The following is an 18,653-nucleotide window of genomic DNA, read 5'->3' as shown; positions in this document are numbered from 1 at the left end:
AGTTTGTGCCTTTATTTTGACCTTCTCACACTTTCCTGGTGTTTGTGAAACAGGAAAGCTGTTCTCTGTACTTTGTATGGATGTTCGCTTAAAATGTGTGTGGCTCGGTATCCAAAAATTGGAACCATGGAACAACAACCCTGCAAGGCGGGCCGGTGCCCATACAAATGATTTAGCTGGTGTTGGTGTAAGGGTGGAATTAGTTCACCGAACTGATCCAATTCTGGCACTGGACTGGACTGGACTGGGTGGCACGGCTAGCGTGACAGCTGCAATCCCTGGGAGACACCCCCCATGAAAAGGGAGTGTGTTTGCCACTGAGAAGAGTCTTCTAGGTGACCGACTGACCACACAACAGTCCAAATGTGAATGGGGGAAAACTTACCAGGTGCCAAACACAACATGGTGAATTTGAAGCACAACAAAACAGCCACTGTCAGGATTAAAACACAAAGCACCAAACCAGTCAGTGCTGCAAGGTGCAATTCTGTGTCCATGGGGTCAACAGTTCTTATCTTTGCAAATTTAACATGCAGACCAACAAAGGCTGTCTGTTGCGGCAGAAAATGACATGGACACCAAAACATCAATTTTGGAGAACGATGAACCATCCTTCGCCGGAGTCAGCCATGGGTACTCAATATTTCTAGTGTTCCCCTTTTTCTACTTGATGAGCTTTTTCCCTGACAGCATGTTTCTTCTTCCATGGCGCTGAAACTCCCAAACCCCCATAAGTCGCAGAGGGTTCCCCAAGTGTGACCAGACGACCAGGAGGGAGGGGTGCAGCTAAAGGCCCCCTCTTTTTGTTTGCTTTTGGGTTTTTTTTAATCCCCTTTTTCTACTTGATGAGCTTTTCCCCTGACAGCATGTTTCTTCTTCCATGGCGCTGCAAACCCCAAACCCCCAAAAGTCACAGAGGGACCCCCAAGCATGCCCGGGCAACCAGCAGGGAGGGGTGCTGCTAAAGGCCCCCTCTTTTTGTTTGTGGTTGGTTTTTTTATCCCCTTTTTCTACTTGATGAGCTTTTTCCCTGACAGCATGTTTCTTCTTCCATGGCGCTGCAAACCCCAACCCCCCGTAAGTGGCAGGGGGTCCCCAAAGCATGCCTAGGCGACCAGCAGGGAGGGGTGCAGCTAAAGGCCCCCTCTTTTTGTTTGTGGTTGGTTTTTTTTCCTGTTTCCTGTTTGCTGTTTGGTTTTTTCAAAGTAGGACACCCAAGCAGCCATGGAATGAGGGTGGAGGGAGAAGCCTGCAATGCTGCAATGGGTTTTTTGCCTGGATGACACTAAACTAAGAGCAGAAAAGAGGAGAATAGCACCCCCCAGTGTCCACAGACTTTACCTGCAGGAGACAGGGAAACACTGCCCCTTCAGTTAACATTTTAAATAGGGGGGCGAGGCAAGAAAAAAACCAAATGTAGTTAATGCGAGCGCATGTGAACACACACACACACAAAAAAATCCGCAGCGAGGACAGACGCATATGAACCGTCCAAATCAATCCTGCTGCAAAAAGAAGCATTTAAAATGTGGATCCAGGGCCCCATGTAGGGTTACTTCCAAATGGCCTGTTTATTGAGTATTCATACTCATTTGTTTGCCCAAAGTTTGCAGAGAGGTTAGACAACATTGGCTGTTTATTTTGTTTGTGGGAAAGCTATACAAAGTTGTATCAAGCAGTTGTTATCCCACACTTTCCAGTGGATTTTCGCATCACTTTCCTTAGCACAAAAAGTCTGTTTTTTGGGGAAAGTGCATTTGCTGCACAAAAGCACCCAATCATCTTAATTGCTCAACCTGAATTTGTCAGTATGTGACTGATTCCTACCCAAAAATAGAGACAGTCTGGAAGTGCCCTTGGGCACCAGATCTTTTTAGTTCTGCACTGATAAAGTTCTCTACAGACATTTCCAACTGAATTATAGACATAGCCTAATGGAAAAGTTCTGAAGTTTTCTTTCTCGAAGTAATACCATAATGATTCAGTTTTAAATAATGTCCTCAAAGTAAATTCCACTGCAGTCTTTCAAAGTAAATGTATTTTGGCTGAGGGAGTTAGAATCACTATAACAGCACTAGGCAGTCAAGAGGGTTACACTACTGTAATAGACCTAGACCTTTTCACCACAGTCAAAGTATGTCCCAGTTCCATATTAATTTTTGTAGGATATGATGGCAAGCCCCAATCCTGTGATGATAATCCTGTGATATTCTCTCCACCTGCAATAGATCACCAGCAGAAAACAGGTACATGGAATGACAGCCTTCCTGCAGCAGGATAGGTGCACTGTCATTTCCACATCTTAAATATATGGAATTTGTCAAACTCTCTTACAGTTCTAGCCAATGGTGCCCACCTAAGGACAATAAAGGAGAGAACTGCAAGCAATGGGGAAATGCCCTAAGTTTTTTGTCAGTTTCACATTGTTTTAGTAAGACTCCCAGCTGTGGTGAAACTGACAAGAAGGAACTAATACACATCTATTACACTTTTCAGTAATCCACCTGAAGGGCCCTTAGAAAAATGTACTGCCTAACACACTCTCTAGGCAGAAGCAAGAACCTCTTTTTGGCAGACTATTGCTGTCATGATTTCATATATTTGTCATTTCAATTTTCTTCAGCTCACATTATCAGATATCATTTAAAACTGTCAATATTAACTCTTCCAGCTTTTCAAAATTACTTTATTGGTTAGCTGTTTCTTTAGGTGTGAACATATAACCATGGAAACAGTAAAGCATATAATAGGTATGTAGTATTGCAATAAAGCATCAATATCAGCAGCACATACAAAACTAACTGAAATTGAGCAGTCCTAAGATGGTGTGTATGTGAGATTCTATGGCAGAGGAACCATCAGTTCCCTCATTCCATCAGGGTAGAAGGAGGGAACAATTATTCCCCGTTTTCCCCCTTTTGCTTTTTAAAAATATTTCCTCCCATTGACATAAATGGGAAGGAAAATCACTGTGCCAGCTCTATGGCTGGTGTGATTTTTATGACCTTTTCGGGGGAGCATGTCAGAGAAATGAGGGGTCTTTAGATCCTATAGATCCAAGCCCTCCCCCGATCCATCCCAACATGCCCCTTTTAACCCCAACTGCCACAGAAACACTGCTGGTGGTACATATATGCTGGCGCAGCTTTGTTCTGGTATAGTGGGGGCTCTTCCAGCAGTATCAGTGCCATGCTACTAGAGAAGTCCCTCTTCGCTGGCAGAGTGGCACTTAGTGCTGCCTCCAATGGCCTCTCCTTAACTTGATTTCAAAGGGTTGGATTCAGCTAAGTCCTGCTCAGAGTATACCTCTTGGAATTAATGAATCTATGTTATTAATGTCTATTCAAAGGGTCTACTTTAAGTAGGACTAGCACTGAGTACCAGCCTAAACTGTCAGTCATCGTGCCCAAGCATCCCATGTTAACAAAATCCTAAGAGCATTCTTTTTAATACAACATGGCATATTTAAACATCAAAGTTTTCATTATAATGTTGATTCCCCCCAAATATCATATACTGTAGTGAGTTTTCTGGTGCAATTTTTTTTTAAAAGGCAAATGAAAGTCAGGAAGTTCACCTGAAAAACTTTGGCATTCTAGATAATTAAGAAACAACATTGTGAAATAATAAAGAAGACATAAATTACTTACCTAGTTAAGGATTTTAAAAAATTAATACTGCATGTTAAAGTGTTGAGGTAGACCCACTATTTTATTTACAAAGATGTGTGCCAGTGCAGAGAAAAAGCAGGCAGTCTGTAAATAAATCTTTGAGTCTAACTGAATCTTTTTCATTGAGTGTCTCAGAACACTTTTATCACCTATTTACATGCTAAGAAAAGAGAAATGCTTATGTCTTGATCTAATTTGACAGTACAAAACATGGCAGCTGACTGGCAAGATTAGTCAAGTTTTGTTGCTAAAATATGAAGGGGTACGCTTCATGCAACAGTCATTGCCAGTTTGATGAGATCCCTGAAACTAGAGCCTGATTATAAATCAAAACTCATCATCCGATTCTGCATCCCACTCACAGGCTTCAGGCTCTTCATCTTGAGGGAACTCTACCTCAACATTGTAGACAAAATCAGGGTCATCTTTCTTTTTCCTGTTCTTTTCAAACAGCTCGTCCATGATTCTTTTCCTTTTGGCTAACTCCTTGTCATCTAATTTGTTCAAGTCCTCCTCTGGGTCAATTGTTTCTTCCTGCTGAATTTGCTCCAGACTCTGAGTCAAACTTTGTCCCCCCAAGTGACATCTCAGCAAACTGTGTAACTTTTGTAGCTGTTCCATTGAGACCCCTTCCAAATAAGTCTTGTGCCGAGGATTATTCTTGAGCTGTTCTGCTGCCCTGCTGCAGTCTGCACCAAAGAAGGAAAAAATGAACTCAGGTAACAAAGACATATGATTTTTGTTTGTTTGTTGTAAATCTGCATTTTAAAATGTTTTTTCCTAAAGCCAATCAGAATATATGATATCTCCAAATGCACAACAAATAGGGAGAAGAAACCCTGCATGAAACAGATTAAAAAGTTATTTCTACATGCACCATCACAGACAACAAAGACAACAGAAGGATAGCTGGCTCAACACAAGACTACTATAATCAATTCCACCCATCAACAAACTGGTTTTAAGGTTTATATATTTTTGTTTGTCTTCATTTAGTTGTGCTATATTGTGGAATTCAACTCAATAAAGATAGCAATATATTAGAAAAAGAGAGCTTACAATAAGTCTATCAGATGCAAAAGTAACCCAGCTTCACAACTGAAATTGTATTATGTATATGGATATTGTTCATGTATTTTGTTACATACATTTTACATGGTTCCTATTGTACTTATTGTATTTATAAGTATGTACTCTATTGTAAACCACATTGAGATCGTTCAGATAGTAAATGGTCTATAAATAGAAATAATTAAAAAATGAAAATTACAGATGTGTGTGTAAGTGAACTGAATGCTGGCTCGGCCATCAGTCTTGCTCCTAGTTGTGCTTCAAGGAGGGCAGGGATGGGAAGCCCTTTTCAGACTAAGGGCCACATTCCCATCGGGGCAACCTCCCAGAGGCCAAATGTCAGTGGTAGGTGCAGCCAGAGGCAAAAGTGGGCATGGTAACAAATGTGAATTTTGCCTTTGTATAGTATTTATTTATTAATTAAATCTATATCCCGCCCTTCCTCCCATTAGGAGCCCAGGGCAGCACTACTAGGGTAGTTTCTACACAACTCACTCCACCCCTTTATCCTTCACCCACGGAAACGAGTCATTATCAATATTCAACCACACATTCTAGCCAGCCAAATACACTACAGGAGGGGATGAAGCACAACTGGTGAGGGGTATAGGCTAGGCAGGGGTGGCCACTCCGTGGCTCTCCAGATGCTGCTGAACTACAGCTCCCATCAGTCTCAACCAACACAGCTCATGGTCAGGGATGATGGGAGCTGTAGTCCAGCAGCATCTGGAGAGGCACGGAGTGGCCACCCCTGGTAGGGAGAGTCCTGAGGGCCAGACAGAGAGGCCTGGAGAGGTAAATTTGACACCTGGGTCTGAGTTCCCCCACCCTTGAGGTAGAGCATTCACCTTTAAAAAACCTACTCCTAAACATTCATACATATTTATCTGTTCATTCACCACATTAGTTTTTTTTTAAGATCTTTTTTCTTAATACATGTCATCTATGGATGGAAAAGTTGAATTCTGCTATAAAGCACAACAAAGTATAGGAACTGAAAGGCTGAAGCACATAGCTATCATTTACAGTGTGTTTTGGTAGTATTCCCACCTATGCGTAAGGAATTCTTCCCCGGTTTCTGTAAATGGAGTGGTCCACCATCCACAATGTTGATCTGGTTGATCTGAATTTGTGATAGGTTCACAAAATAAACATGCTATACCTGAGAACTTGGAGAAATTCCGGATAGGCATGATGCGCTTACGTATATTATTCTTGAGCTGATCTTCATAGATTAAAATAATAGATGGAGGGTGTAATCGGATGCCACACTTCTTTGCAACATAAGACATCCTAGGTCCTGCTGTAGGCTCAGTCAGAAGGTACCACATTGATTTGTACCCTGTGCATAACTTGAGTTTTATTTTTAAAAAGTTTAGACAGCAATGTTTAAAGGGCCCAAGGTTTTAAACAGCTTATTAAATTACCTATTCAGTTTTTTTATTTGTTAAAAAAAAGCCACTGAACTGCCAGTGGGTTTGCTAAGGCATGCTTAATTGGTACGCTGAATTGCTGAGAATCATAAATGACTGAAAGCAGTTTAGCACCACATTTTTCAGCAGGCCTAAACAATTGAAAATACAAATATTGTGCCGTTTGGTGGTTGCGAATTGCTTCCGATGAACTGCAAAGCTCGTGTTTTACCACCTAGGAGAGGATTTGGATTAATCTCTCATTCATTCGTGAGACTTCTTGGCTTTTAAAAACAGTTTGTTTCCACAGGCCGGCAAGGGTGACAGAACTGGCTGCTCGCTCTGTCGGTCTCAAGCACAATGATCTCTCGTTCCCGCATTCGATCGTTTTCCTGCCTCCTGGATCTGCACTTTTGCTCTAGGGAGAAACAAAGCCCCGGCTTGTATGCGGATGTTTACCCACCACGGCTGTAATAGGGTCATTTCTCCTACTATCTCCCTTCTTCTACTATCTCTCCATCAGCTGTGCGGCGGACACTCCTCTGGCTCCTTTTATCACCATAACAACAGCTCGGCACAGGCTTCACATCAGGCCCTTCGACTTTGTTATCTAAAGAGATGCCTGTAATGGGCGAATTTGCAATGGCTCTGCGGCGTTTTCTTTGCTCACCTTTATTCGTTTCATTTACTCATTCCTTACTCTTTGGGTTTGTCAGAAAGGCGGAGACAGAGACACCGACGAGGAGGAGGTGGTTCCAACTATGCTTTCCAGACAGGCGCAATGATGACACTCCCTGCAGGGGCCTAGGGCCCGTGCGGACGAAGCGGCGCGTGCATGAAGTAAGGAGGGTTGTAGAGCTGTCTTGGACTTAAGATATCGCGTTCTTATGGCGTGACAAGAGTTGATCAAGCGTCTTCCCCCGCACCCCTTCCTTCAGCGAGGGGGGGCGTAGAGACAAGAGACCGAAGGAATACTCTCGACTGGGGTGGATGGTTGATGGAAGTGGTTTTCAAGGGCAGGGATGGGGAATCCGTGGCCTTTCAGATGTTGTTGGACGCCCAACTTCACAGCATAGTCAGGGATGATGGGAATTGTATTCTAGCAATATCAGGAGGGTCACAGGTTCTCCGCCCCTCTAGACTAAAAGAGAAGGTTGACTCTCAGTATTAGGTTATACCTGTTAGATTTCCTTTAGTCCTCCTGTTCTGGAAATCTCTGCTTGAGAATGATGTGCTCACCGTCACTAGTTTTCAGATTAATTCCCATCTTCATTTGTGCTCAAAATACTTGAGAGAAAAAGTGTTCCATGGAAGGTTGGATGATCCCGTGTGTGTAAAATAATATAGGGGAAATAAGTGGGATAATAATATAGGGGAAATAAGGGGAAATGAGGATGTGGCTGGGCATCTGTCTGTTATAAACAATACACAATAATTGTTTAACTACTGCAATGTAGTTTACAGTCAGGCTAGATATGTTTTATTATTTTTATTTATTATTTGATTTATATCCCGCTCTTTCTCCCAGCAGGAGCCCAAATAAAATATGCCCAAATATAAAAATAAAATAAAAAGCCCAAATAGGTTAAATACTTAAATCTAACTTTCCAGATCTGGTTGTAGTTGTTTTGATAATTATGTTAAGAAAGACTGCCTCCTTCCCTACACACCCATTTGGGTGTTATGATCAGCAGAGGGAGCCCTTTTGGTAGTTACACCACCCTTGGAACCTCTCTGTGGTGGCCCCCTAAGTTGTGGAACTTGCCACTGAGGTGTGTCTGGCAACTTCATTGTACAGTTTTAGGTGAATGCTGAAGATTTATCTCTTTACTCTAGCCTTTGACACCTGAGATGTTTTAGGAGCTACCCTCTTTTGTGGTTTTAGGTTGTTTTTAATTGTTTTTAATGCTGTATTTTAAAATTATTGTAACCTGCCCTGGGACCTTTGGTTAAGGGCAGGTAATAATGATAATGATAATAATAATAATAATAATTCACATGGCTTGAAAGAGCGATGTGATCTTTAGTTACAGAGATATTTTGTCATAGATAGGGAGGTTCAGAGACATATAAGTAAGGATAAAATGGATTTAAACATGTCATTCAGATGACTAATTGTAGGGCTGATATGGACATAACAGTGTACATTTTATATTCCTTTTGAAATTGTGATCCTTTTCCATGTCATAATGTACCTCTATGGATCTTTGAAAGTGCCAACTCCACTGTTTGTTTGATCCCCCTATCATGGAAGCTTTGTGTAATCACTCCATTATTGAAAAGTCCCTCATTATCTCAGTCTTCCTGTGTAACCTGAGACATAACCAGATTCATAGTTAGAACCAAAGGATACTGACATAATCCTGGGAAGGGCTAGGCTATCATACTTTGGACACATAATGAGAAGACATGATTCACTAGAAAAGACAATAATGCGGGGGGAAACAGAAGAGAGTAGAAAAAGAGGAAGACCAAACAAGAGATGGATTGATTCCAGAGCTTGGAAAAGTTACTTTTTTGAACTACAACTCCCATCAGCCCAATCCAGTGGCCATGTTGGCTGTGGCTGATGGGAGATGTAGTTCAAAAAAGTAACTTTTCCAAGCCCTGATCCACATACTTGAACTTACAAGATCTGAAGAGCGTGGTTTATAACAGATGCTACTGGAGGTGGCTGATTCATAGGATCGCCATAAGTTATAATTGACTTGAAGACATGTAACAACAACATGGGGATTTTCATTTAAAGGCTTACCTTATATTGAATTAATCTTTACTGTTACTGGCACACAATATTATCTCAAATATTCCATACTATCTAGCAAAAACTTATTCCTTAATGTGATTAATTTTTTCTTGCAGTGTTATAGTCTGAGATGTCTCAGCAGAAAAAGAACGTGCTTCCTTGGATGGGTGTCCACTCATTTTGGATCATGTTTTGTGTGTGCATACCAGAATGCATGTGTAAGTTGAAATTTATTTTGTTTTCCTGAAACAAGTTGGTGAGCAAATGTTGTACATTAATCTAGTTCCTCAGATTTAAGGTGTGTCATAGGATGTTTAACTGTCATTTATAGATAGTGTTACACTTTGATTTAATTATTTATGCAAACACACAGCACTGTATTGTTGACTATATTCTAGCACATTCAAAAAGCTTATTTGTTTGTCCTTTTCCTTGATGGGAAACAACCCACTGAGTCCATAGGAGCATCTCAGGACTGTTGTGAGTAGTTAGATTTTCTCCATAGATGGCAAGATTAAAGTAGCCTAGATTAGAAAATGTGTTTCAGACATGGATATCCATTCCTAGCCTTTCCTGCTAGAGTGTCTTCCTATACCTTGAGAAAGGGAAATGAGCAGCAGTGGATCCATGCTTTACTTCCCTATCCAGGGAAACACAATGTTGATTTCTGACTGTTGCTAGCATCTTTCCTTCTCTCTGGCACATAGAAAAACTGTCAGAAATACAGAGCGTTTTGGCTGCTGAAAGGCTCAGTGTTCTGTGATGGTGGGCTCATTGAAACGCAGTCAGCAAGCAGAGATTCTTTGTTTTTCCTTTGCTGTAAACTGGAAATGGGTGAGGTGGACAGGTTAACATGTCTGCAACTGGATAAAAAGGCAATCAATCAGTAACAAATTGCAAGACTGGATTAAAAGTCTGTTGCCTGCCTTGGCTTCAAGAGAGAATGATCTTTACATTGACCACAGTTAACTCATTTCCTCTCTTCTGTAATAGCCATTCATCACATTTTTTTGGTGATGAACAGAGGAATTTTCAAACTTTAAATTAGTTGAAATGGGCTTTAATATTGCTTAAAATATGTTGAAATGATGAAAACAAAAAAAGATTTTGCATGTTATTTATCTTTTTATAGATGCACAGAAAACATGTCCTGAGGTCAGGCAACAGTTTTTGAACGATGGCTTTCACAGGTGGGTTTATGACAGATATTGGACAGTGCTTCTGGTATTAGTCTATTAATAAGACCTGGATCTTTCAAACCTTTGCATCTGCTTAATGATGGCAGCATGAATGTTGTCAAGTGAACTGTTATGTTAAACTAAATGGCTAGTGGCACGTATATGGATGCTAGTGGATTTTGATACTCTATTGAATAATTGTTAATATAAGTTGCAGTCTATCTTCAGTTATATGGATTCATAGACAACTCAGAGTAACACCTAGTTGTGTTGGAGTTTAGTCCCATTAGAGTAAACTTGATTGGGACATCTCCTCAGCTTCAGCTCTCCATTAATACAAATATTATAAGTTCTATGGTTCCCCCCCTGAGATTCAATGAGGTTTATTCTGTATTATGATGATGATGATATTTATTCATTGCCATATATCAGAAAACGGTCCTTTGGCAACTTACAGCAGAAATATAAAACAAGTACAAAACACACAGTTATAATTAAAATACCAACAAAACTAAAAATATATAAAGGTGTATAAAACACAGTTATAATTAAAACACATAAAACTAAAAGTGATCCTGTGTTAAATCTCTCTAGAACATTTTTCTCCTCTCCCCCAACCTCAAGTAAGTGGGATCTTGAAATCTGAGAAAAACATTGCAGATTAAATGTAAATATATAACAGTCTTTAAAAGTAATTTGCACACAAGTGATATTGGTATGTTTTGAATGCATTCTGTTGAAAGTGTTTTTTGTTTGTTTTCTTAAATGTTAGAAACCTTCTGATTAAGATTAATCTCAGTACAGCTGATGAAAGCATAGGAAGCTGCATTGTAGCAATCAAGGTACACTTTCCAAAAGGACTATATGTGGATCCATATGAACTGACATCTTTAAAAAAGCACAATCTCACTGAGGTATGACTTTTGTGGGCAAGGAAAGCTAAGTTGGGGTGGTATACAAAATAGGTCGATATCCACAAAGTTAGGCTTTACATGGCATACAGGTGCCTGTCCCTTCTTGGAAGCAAAGAGTTGTCTAACTGCTCTATCTGTGGCGGAACTATCCTCTACATATCTACTTATGTTAGCCCCACTGAATTCAGTGGAACTTACTCCCAGGCAAATGTGTGAAGGACTGCAGCCTAAATAACCTAAATTGGAGTGCTTGTATTAAAACTGGATTAACTAGTTGCACTTAATCATTTATGTATTTAATCTGTATTTCTTCCTTGGAGATAATTTCTTTTAAAAGTTTCGATATTTGAAGGTGAAGGAGCCCTAATTTTTGGTATATCTAACACACTGCAGATTTAAGTTTCTTGGGAGTTTCCATTGCCAATGCCAGTGTTAGTGAAAATGGCTTACAATAACAGTTTCTTCAAATGTGGAAAACATTGCCTCCCCAGTTTGGTTCCTTGCTACTGGATGAAAGGAAAGAAAGTATGTTGGTTAACAGGGGTTAAATCCCTAATTTACAAAACTGGACTGTGTTTGGAAGACTCCCCAACCCAAGATCAATAGCTTTTACTGGTATAGTATGCTGTATAGATAGCACAGGTTTTAAGGGTTTATTTGTCCTGTCCCTTACTATAGAAAAAAATCTCCATTAATGTAGAAGTTATTGTGTTCTGTGCTGGGATCCAAAATACCAAGTTCCAGGTACTCAAGGGGCTTACCCTTGTTATTGTTGGGTTTTTTCCTCTATCAGCTGCTTTTGAAAATGAAGGGACTTTCAAAAGCAGCTTATTATGTGGCACAGAGCAGGCGTTGCCAATGTGGTGCCTTCTATATGTTGTTGGACTTCAGCTCCCAGCAGCCCCAGCATGGGAGTTGTAGTCCAATATATTGAGGGTATCATGTTGGCTACCTCTGGCACAGAGGCTTGATGTTCAAAGAGTAAAAAAAATCATACTGGCCGTACATAGCTCTTTCGATCCTTGTGACTGTTACCTGTGATGTACTTTTAAACATGAACACAGAAAAGTAGCAAGTAGACAATTGATTAAAAAACCACTGGAGGCATGAAATTTCATCACATCAGAAATTTTGGGAATTGTCCAAAATAGTACTATTATTATTATTTATTAGATTTATTAGTCACTTGTTACCCAAAGGTCTCCAAGCAACTTGCAACATTGTTAAAATCAAAAGTAAATATACCACACCATAAAAACAAAATAAAAAACCAACAACCACCCCATACAGCCATAGAAAGCTTTGGCAGCACACTAATACAAATAATGTCATCTCAGTCTGTCAAATGTATGGGGGGAAAAGAGCTTTGGGGTTGCATAAATATGTGTAGCAGCCCCATTCCTCCCCCCCCCAGGAGTTACAGTATATTGTTCATTACTAATTTGTTGAACTTCCATTTGACTTTGCAGATACCTCTGTCAGTTTTGGTTACATTGTTAAGTTGTTGTTACAAACGTTGCTTTACAATCTTGCCTTATTAAGAGACAAGTACAGAAATATGACACTGGAACCAGCCTGGAGGCTTCTTTGCAAGATAGCTATAGTACTACTGTCTATAATAGGATTATACTCTGAAATAATGCCTTGCTTTTAATTACGTCATTATATTTTTTTTACAGGCATTGGTGATTGCAGATAATGTGGATTTGGAAGCTCCTGAGTACTTAGCAGCTGACATTTCTGTCCTTGTTTACATGAGACCTGACCCTGAATGCTTTTCCTGTTTTAGAGCATTATTACCTCTGCACTGTCGATATCACCGGCCAGCAGAGAATGATGGCGAAATCTCTACTGTACTGAAGAGTCCAGAACTATTAATCCATTGCCGAAAATGTAAGAGAAACTGACTGACTTCTTCTGGGAATGAGAAGGGAGAGAAATTTTTAAAAGGGCAATATAGAATCAGGGAGGCACACAAGTATGGGGTGGGAGCCAGGATGGTGTAGTGTTTAAAGTGTTAGATTGGGAGACCAGGGTTCAAATTCCTGCTTGGAATGAAGCCCACTGGGTGACCTTGGGCCATTCACTACCTCTCAGCCTAATCTACCTCACAGGGTTGTTGTGAAGATAAAATGGGGAGAAGGAAAAGCATATATGTCACATTGAGTTCCTTGGATGAAAATATGGGATATAAATGTAATAAATAAATGAATTAATTAACAAACATTTTTATTGACCCAGGCTTTCGGCCCTTAATTTGGTACATTTGTGGATTCTTCTTTTATTCCTTTTTTTAGTTAGGTGGATTGAATTGGATCTGGCCTTTTGCATGTATTATGAAAGAGCATTTTAGGTTCTTATTCTATTCTTGTTTTTATCCTTGGTTTTAATGTTTGTTTTTACATTTTAAGTTGCTTTTGTGAACATAAATACAATAAATCAACACCATTAAAACTTTGGGGATACAAACATATTAGGGAGATATGTAAAAATATATACAGAATTGAGGGAAGTAGTGCTTAAAAACTATGAATAATCTATTTCCTGAAAACTAAGTTTATGTTGTTGTTTTTCTTTTAGCTCTCCTATCACTGGAATGTTTGAAAGAAACTGAAATAGAAGCTCCATGTTCCCAGAAGGATATGCATATGTGCCATTGGGATAGTATGAAGTTCGAAACTGTATGTTCATATTCCTTTTATCTCCATTTTTCTAGAAATAGATCTGTCTAACAACTTGGATCTGTCTGTTTTATATTTTAGCACTTAGCCCTAGTACATTGACTCCAGTGGGATTTTAGTGGCCTAAATGTTCATAGGATTGTAGACCCAGTTTCCAGATGGAAAGCCTGGTTGGTTGGAAATGCAACTGTTCAACATTCTCATTCCATTGCTTTAATGATCTAAAGCTCCAATCCCTCCCGAGTCTTGTGGGAGTAACCCACTGAACTTTTTGAAACTTGCTTCTGAGTATTTTATTTATTTATTTAACAAAATTTGTATACTACTTGATTGACATAGAAACTCTAAGTGGTTTATATAAAAAAGTTAAAGTTATTAATAAAAGACAGTGAAAAACATATCTAAATTGAAAATATAATTAAAATCAACAGTAAACTAAAAAGACATGTTTCAATATCAGCTTCTACATATCTGGATAGCCTTGTCTAAACAAAAATGTTTTGAGCAGGTGCTGAAAAGAGTATGGCAAAGGCCCCTGCCTGATGTCAATAGACGGGGAGTTCCAAAGTGTAGGTGGTGTCACACTAAAATATTAATTTCTTACAAGTATGTAATGAGTATTACATAGCACTTGTAACAGTAACAGTTCCGCATGAGTGGGTACATATGGGGTAAGTGGTCCTGCAGTAAATTGGTCCCAAAATAGTCATGAATACAACTGTACAGGTGGTTGGTGGAAGGACTTTTTGAGATGGAAAATGCTGAAAGAGACAGACTAAAATATTTGGGAAAGAAGTAGCCTGACCAGCTCATGAGTAGCCTGACCAGTAATCAGCCAGGATAGGTTGCAGGTGGATAACTATTCCTGATGGAGGAAAGAGGCAGACGCTTCCTTTTGAGGAAGGATAAAGAAACTGGAGAGGAGTTGTAGACTGGGTTACCTGTTCTCCTTGTGATGTGAACTTCTCTGGTCTGATGGGAAGATCAAGAAAGGAGTGCAGAACAAAGCAAGGAGCAGCTGCCTCAGTATCTGAAGTTTGTGGGGCTACCAGACCGCAATATATATTTAATTAAAAAATATTCACTAGGCAAAAAAACCTTGCTGATTAAGAATGTACCTATACCCAACAAATATTTCTGTCAAACTTTTAAAGGCAGGGAAATTGGGCAGGTATAGTGAATGCACCAGGGGAGTAGGAGACCTGACCTCCTCTCTGAGATACTGTACTGGACACTGGAGCTCTGTCAGGGTAATAGGAGTCTCCTAATAACTCTTAGCACCCTTCATAAACTACACTTCCCAGGATACTTCGGGGAAAGCTATGACTGTCTAAAGTGAAATAAATGTCTGGTGTGAGTGTGGCCACCTGATTATCCAAGCCAAGCAACTGTGAGTCTGGGTTTTAGAATACTGACAGTTGGTTCTTACTGAGCATGCCTGTGCTTATCATTGACTGCAATATTAAATTTCTTAAATTAATTAAAAATCAGTCAGGTATTTTTTTTAACTTTTAAACTTCAGAAGATGAAGGTCAGAGTATAGGGCAAGGTCAGTAATAGGATTACAGGTATTCTGTGAACATGGCTGATTTTAATAAATTTTAATAAATTATGAGACCACTGACAGAAAACAGTACCACGGGGTCTGGATTTTTCCCTTGTTTTACAATTTGAATTCACAAACTTCTCTGAGTGTTTTATGTATTGCTATGAAAACTTAGAGAGTTGTTAAGCCAGCATTTCTGAGTTCAGGACTATAGGTTTTGTAAGGTTTTGTTTTGAAATGAGCTTATGGGAAGCAGCAGAATGGCATGGGGGTATTTTCAATTTTACATTGTGGAATGTGAAAAATCCATGCTGGCTATAGTATACAGCCACTCTCAAGGCTGTGTAATTGAAAAGAAATGAACAAAATTAAATTATATATATAGAATATGCATTTTGAACAAAAGAGGTCTTTTCTGACTTACAGTTTGCAACTTTCTTTTGTAGGTAAACAAAGAATTGAAACTGCAGATCCCAGTTGGGCTCAAATATCATCTTACATTGGTATGCACAGTGACTCTTGCCACCACAATATTGTGTTCCAGTCTTATCCTTTCAGCTATATACAAGCATGGTTGCTTCTCCTTTATTCAGAGCTCATGGTGAAACTAAGCAAGATTTTATATTGAATCATCATGGAAAAACTGTCTAAATACACTAGACAAATCAGAGATGGGAACAGAAGAACAGGCTTATGGCTGGCCCAGCATTACAGACTGGGAGTAAGCCAAGTGCTTCTTGTTTGATTGTGCAGGTGTCATATCCTTGGCTGTATTGCTTTTGGTCTATTTTCTAAAAAAAAACCCCAATTTTATTCATGATTTCTGAATAGGCTGACCTAGTATCAGATAAATATCTGTCTGCAAAATTGTCAAAATTTGATTCTGTGATAGTGAAAGCTGCCTACTTACCAACAATTCTAATATCACCAGTGATGGGGGAGAGATTTTTAATAATGTGATTCTTATTTTATGGATCTTCAATAACAGAAATGAGTCAAACAGACAAAAGTGAATTCTAAGTGGCAATAATGCTTTGGAAGGAAGCTTTTAAAGTATTAAGTTTGGAAATCATAAAATGTCAATGTACTGCCTTAAGTCAATTCCAACTTACGGCGACCCTATGAATAGGGTTTTCATAGTAAGTGGTATTCAGAGGGGGTTTACCATTGCCTTCCTCTGAGAGTGAGAGGCAGTGACTGGCCCAAGGTCACCCAGTGAGCTTCATGGCTGTGTGGGGATTTGAACCCTGGTCTCCCTGGTCATAGTCCAACACCTTAACCATTACACCACACTGGCTCTCTTGGAAACCATAAACTGGATAAATATGATGCTCAGAAGGGATAATAGGACAGGTGGAATTATTCCAGGTTCAGAGAAGACACTGGATGTAAATAGTGTTGAAAATAAAAGGAAATACAGGGGGAAAATTGCTTCATTAATAGAAAAACTGAGCAGGCCCAAAGGTTCTTAACTTTTCTATTCTCAATTAGCCTCACATATCCTTAGGGGGCAGCAAGTGCTTGCTAGCATGCAAAATATTATTATAGGTTCAAGGGAAAGATGTGCCATCTCCCATATCTGTAGAGAGTATTTATGAATTCATGGATGGAATAAAAGAAAAGACCTTTTTTCAAATTCTATTTCTGTAGTGTATAACTCCAGTTTACTGCCTGCAGTTGTATCATTTGCTCGTTTCTCACCTGTACTGGTCTCCTTGTCTCTGAATTATTGAGAATTCTCTTTATGTCTCCACCAAAACCATGTAAAAGACTGGTTTTGTGGCATCTTTCACTATTGGCTGATGAGATGCTGTAACACTGGTCTTTTGTCCTCCCTGTACAAAGTGCTGAATGATGATAGCTGAGGCAATACTTCAGCTACTACCTCAGGTTCCCTGTGAAGATTGCCCTGCATCTGTTTGGGGGAAGGGAGCCAATAAAGAAAAATTGCAGTTGGGTTCTTTTTGTTTCTCTGTTATCCACATTTGAGCAGCTGTGGCACGTTATAAGAGGTCAGCTGCGTGAGCCTCTGTTGTTTTACTTATCCTTGGTTTCTTTTGGTTTAATGTCAGTTTGAAAGAGTCAGGATCAATTTCTGCAGTAGCTGGAAGATGGGCATAAAGCTGTTTGCTGAGGCTCCCATTCAGTTCTTGTGCAACCCTCTCCTTCATCCCCACAAACATCATAGTAGTACTGAAGTGATAACAATAAAATGACTGCTTGGAAGCTATGCTGGCTTGATGGTTAATTTTCAGTCAGCTTGATGTCAGATCTTATTTCTGTTATTGTCAGTCCAAGATAAGACCAGCTGAAGCTCAGACTTCATAGGAATCTTGTATTGCAAGGAGGCTGCTCTTTTTAGAGAAAGGAATATGACATTTCCTGTGTTACTTTAATTTATAAAAACATGCATATTTTTGAGTGAGCTTTTATTTGAAAAAATATGAATTGATGTTTTCGTTTTAAGACTTCCACAAAATAAGGGTCTGAGGAAATAGACTAGACAAACATAAGATGCAGCTGCATAGCTCCATTGGCAACATAAGCTGGTGCTTGGAGATAGAAATGCTGAATGAGCAAATGAGCTATCTGCTTATTGTTCTTTCTAGCTGATCATGCAAGATAGAGCTTCTCCCATGGGAAATTTTTGTACCCTCCCTCAGATATTTTTCCTATGCCAGTCTGGATTGTGTTTATATAAGCAAACAGATGCTGCACCATTGTGTCAATATGAGTTCTGTTCTTATTACATGTTGTATAGTCAACGGGCCTTATCACTAGGGAGGGGTATATGTGCACACTGCTTTTCTTTATTCATAGAGGATGATTCACTGTTCTTTGGGTTTGACTTGCAGAAATCAGTACATCTGTGATATAGATGCAAAGCACACCTAATGTGGAATGAGCCAGTTTTTTAGGCCTTTATTTTTCCCAGCCTGACTTTATCAGTATTGACATAAGTACGGCTAAGTGTTAGGTCACCATGAACAATGTGTTCACTTTAACATATAACATTGTAAAAGTTTTGAATGAAACTGTCTAAATCAACTTCAGACTGGCTTTTTATCCAGAACTGAAGCTGCCTGGGTTGCTTCACGGGTGGCTATCTGAAAGAATATTTTTTTCTATGGTCATACCCTCAACTATGGAACTCCCTTCCAAAAGAGGTTGATCTGGCACTGCCTTGACTTTCTTTCAGGTGCCAGGGGAATTCTGTCCTATCAACCTGGGTTTTTAGTGCTTCATTTTGTTTTTCAGTCTGGTTAGAGTCAATCACTTGGTAAGTGGTTTTGCTTGGCAGTTTGGTGGCTGGAATTGTTTTAACTGGTGTGTGCCTGATTTTGTCTGGAATCTAACAGTATGTTTATATGGTTTCATGCTTTTTGTGTATCTGGTTAATGCCTTTTTGTTCAGCACACATGAATGACTTTAAT

The 18,653-nt window shown here is 39.5% G+C and overlaps 2 protein-coding genes across 6 annotated transcripts; one reads left to right on the top strand and one right to left on the bottom strand.

Moving 5' to 3' along the window:
- Positions 1 to 2,096: 2,096 nt before the first annotated feature.
- Positions 2,097 to 6,818, bottom strand: CEP19 (centrosomal protein 19). Its single transcript, XM_061636614.1, has 2 exons — positions 5,905 to 6,818; positions 2,097 to 4,360 (listed from the first exon to the last, which is right to left on the bottom strand). Exons 1-2 carry the CDS (start codon positions 6,071 to 6,073, stop codon positions 3,999 to 4,001), a joined length of 531 nt encoding a protein of 176 aa, XP_061492598.1. The 5' UTR covers positions 6,074 to 6,818; the 3' UTR covers positions 2,097 to 3,998.
- A 9-nt stretch (positions 6,819 to 6,827) lies between these two features.
- Positions 6,828 to 17,176, top strand: PIGX (phosphatidylinositol glycan anchor biosynthesis class X). 5 transcript variants are annotated; one of them, XM_061636610.1, is made up of 7 exons: positions 6,828 to 6,994; positions 9,017 to 9,118; positions 10,033 to 10,090; positions 10,851 to 10,992; positions 12,672 to 12,885; positions 13,573 to 13,673; positions 15,666 to 17,176. In XM_061636610.1, exons 2-7 carry the CDS (start codon positions 9,031 to 9,033, stop codon positions 15,822 to 15,824), a joined length of 762 nt encoding a protein of 253 aa, XP_061492594.1. In that variant the 5' UTR covers positions 6,828 to 6,994; positions 9,017 to 9,030; the 3' UTR covers positions 15,825 to 17,176. The 5 variants fall into 5 exon arrangements, with proteins under 5 accessions (XP_061492594.1, XP_061492597.1, XP_061492595.1 ...); XM_061636613.1 differs by lacking the exon at positions 6,828 to 6,994 and adding an exon at positions 7,004 to 7,140; XM_061636611.1 differs by lacking the exon at positions 6,828 to 6,994 and adding an exon at positions 7,004 to 7,468.
- Positions 17,177 to 18,653: the final 1,477 nt, after the last annotated feature.

Source organism: Rhineura floridana, chromosome 7 (genome assembly GCF_030035675.1).
Source record: "Rhineura floridana isolate rRhiFlo1 chromosome 7, rRhiFlo1.hap2, whole genome shotgun sequence".
NCBI lineage: Eukaryota > Metazoa > Chordata > Lepidosauria > Squamata > Rhineuridae > Rhineura > Rhineura floridana.
The sequence above is the reverse complement of the archived record's forward strand: the minus strand, read 5'-3'. Positions and strand labels throughout refer to the sequence as shown.

What these genes read in the sequence shown, in the direction of transcription:
- CEP19 (XM_061636614.1), bottom strand. Translation starts at nt 6,073, where the DNA reads ATGTGGTACCTTCTGACTGAGCCTACAGCAGGACCTAGGATGTCTTAT. An exon ending in GAATTTCTCCAAGTTCTCAG is followed by an intron (nt 4,361 to 5,904) that starts GTATAGCATGTT and finishes TCTTTGGTGCAG; the next exon opens with ACTGCAGCAGGGCAGCAGAA.
- PIGX (XM_061636610.1), top strand. Translation starts at nt 9,031, where the DNA reads ATGTCTCAGCAGAAAAAGAACGTGCTTCCTTGGATGGGTGTCCACTCA. An exon ending in TTGAACGATGGCTTTCACAG is followed by an intron (nt 10,091 to 10,850) that starts GTGGGTTTATGA and finishes CTTAAATGTTAG; the next exon opens with AAACCTTCTGATTAAGATTA. An exon ending in ATAGTATGAAGTTCGAAACT is followed by an intron (nt 13,674 to 15,665) that starts GTATGTTCATAT and finishes TTTCTTTTGTAG; the next exon opens with GTAAACAAAGAATTGAAACT.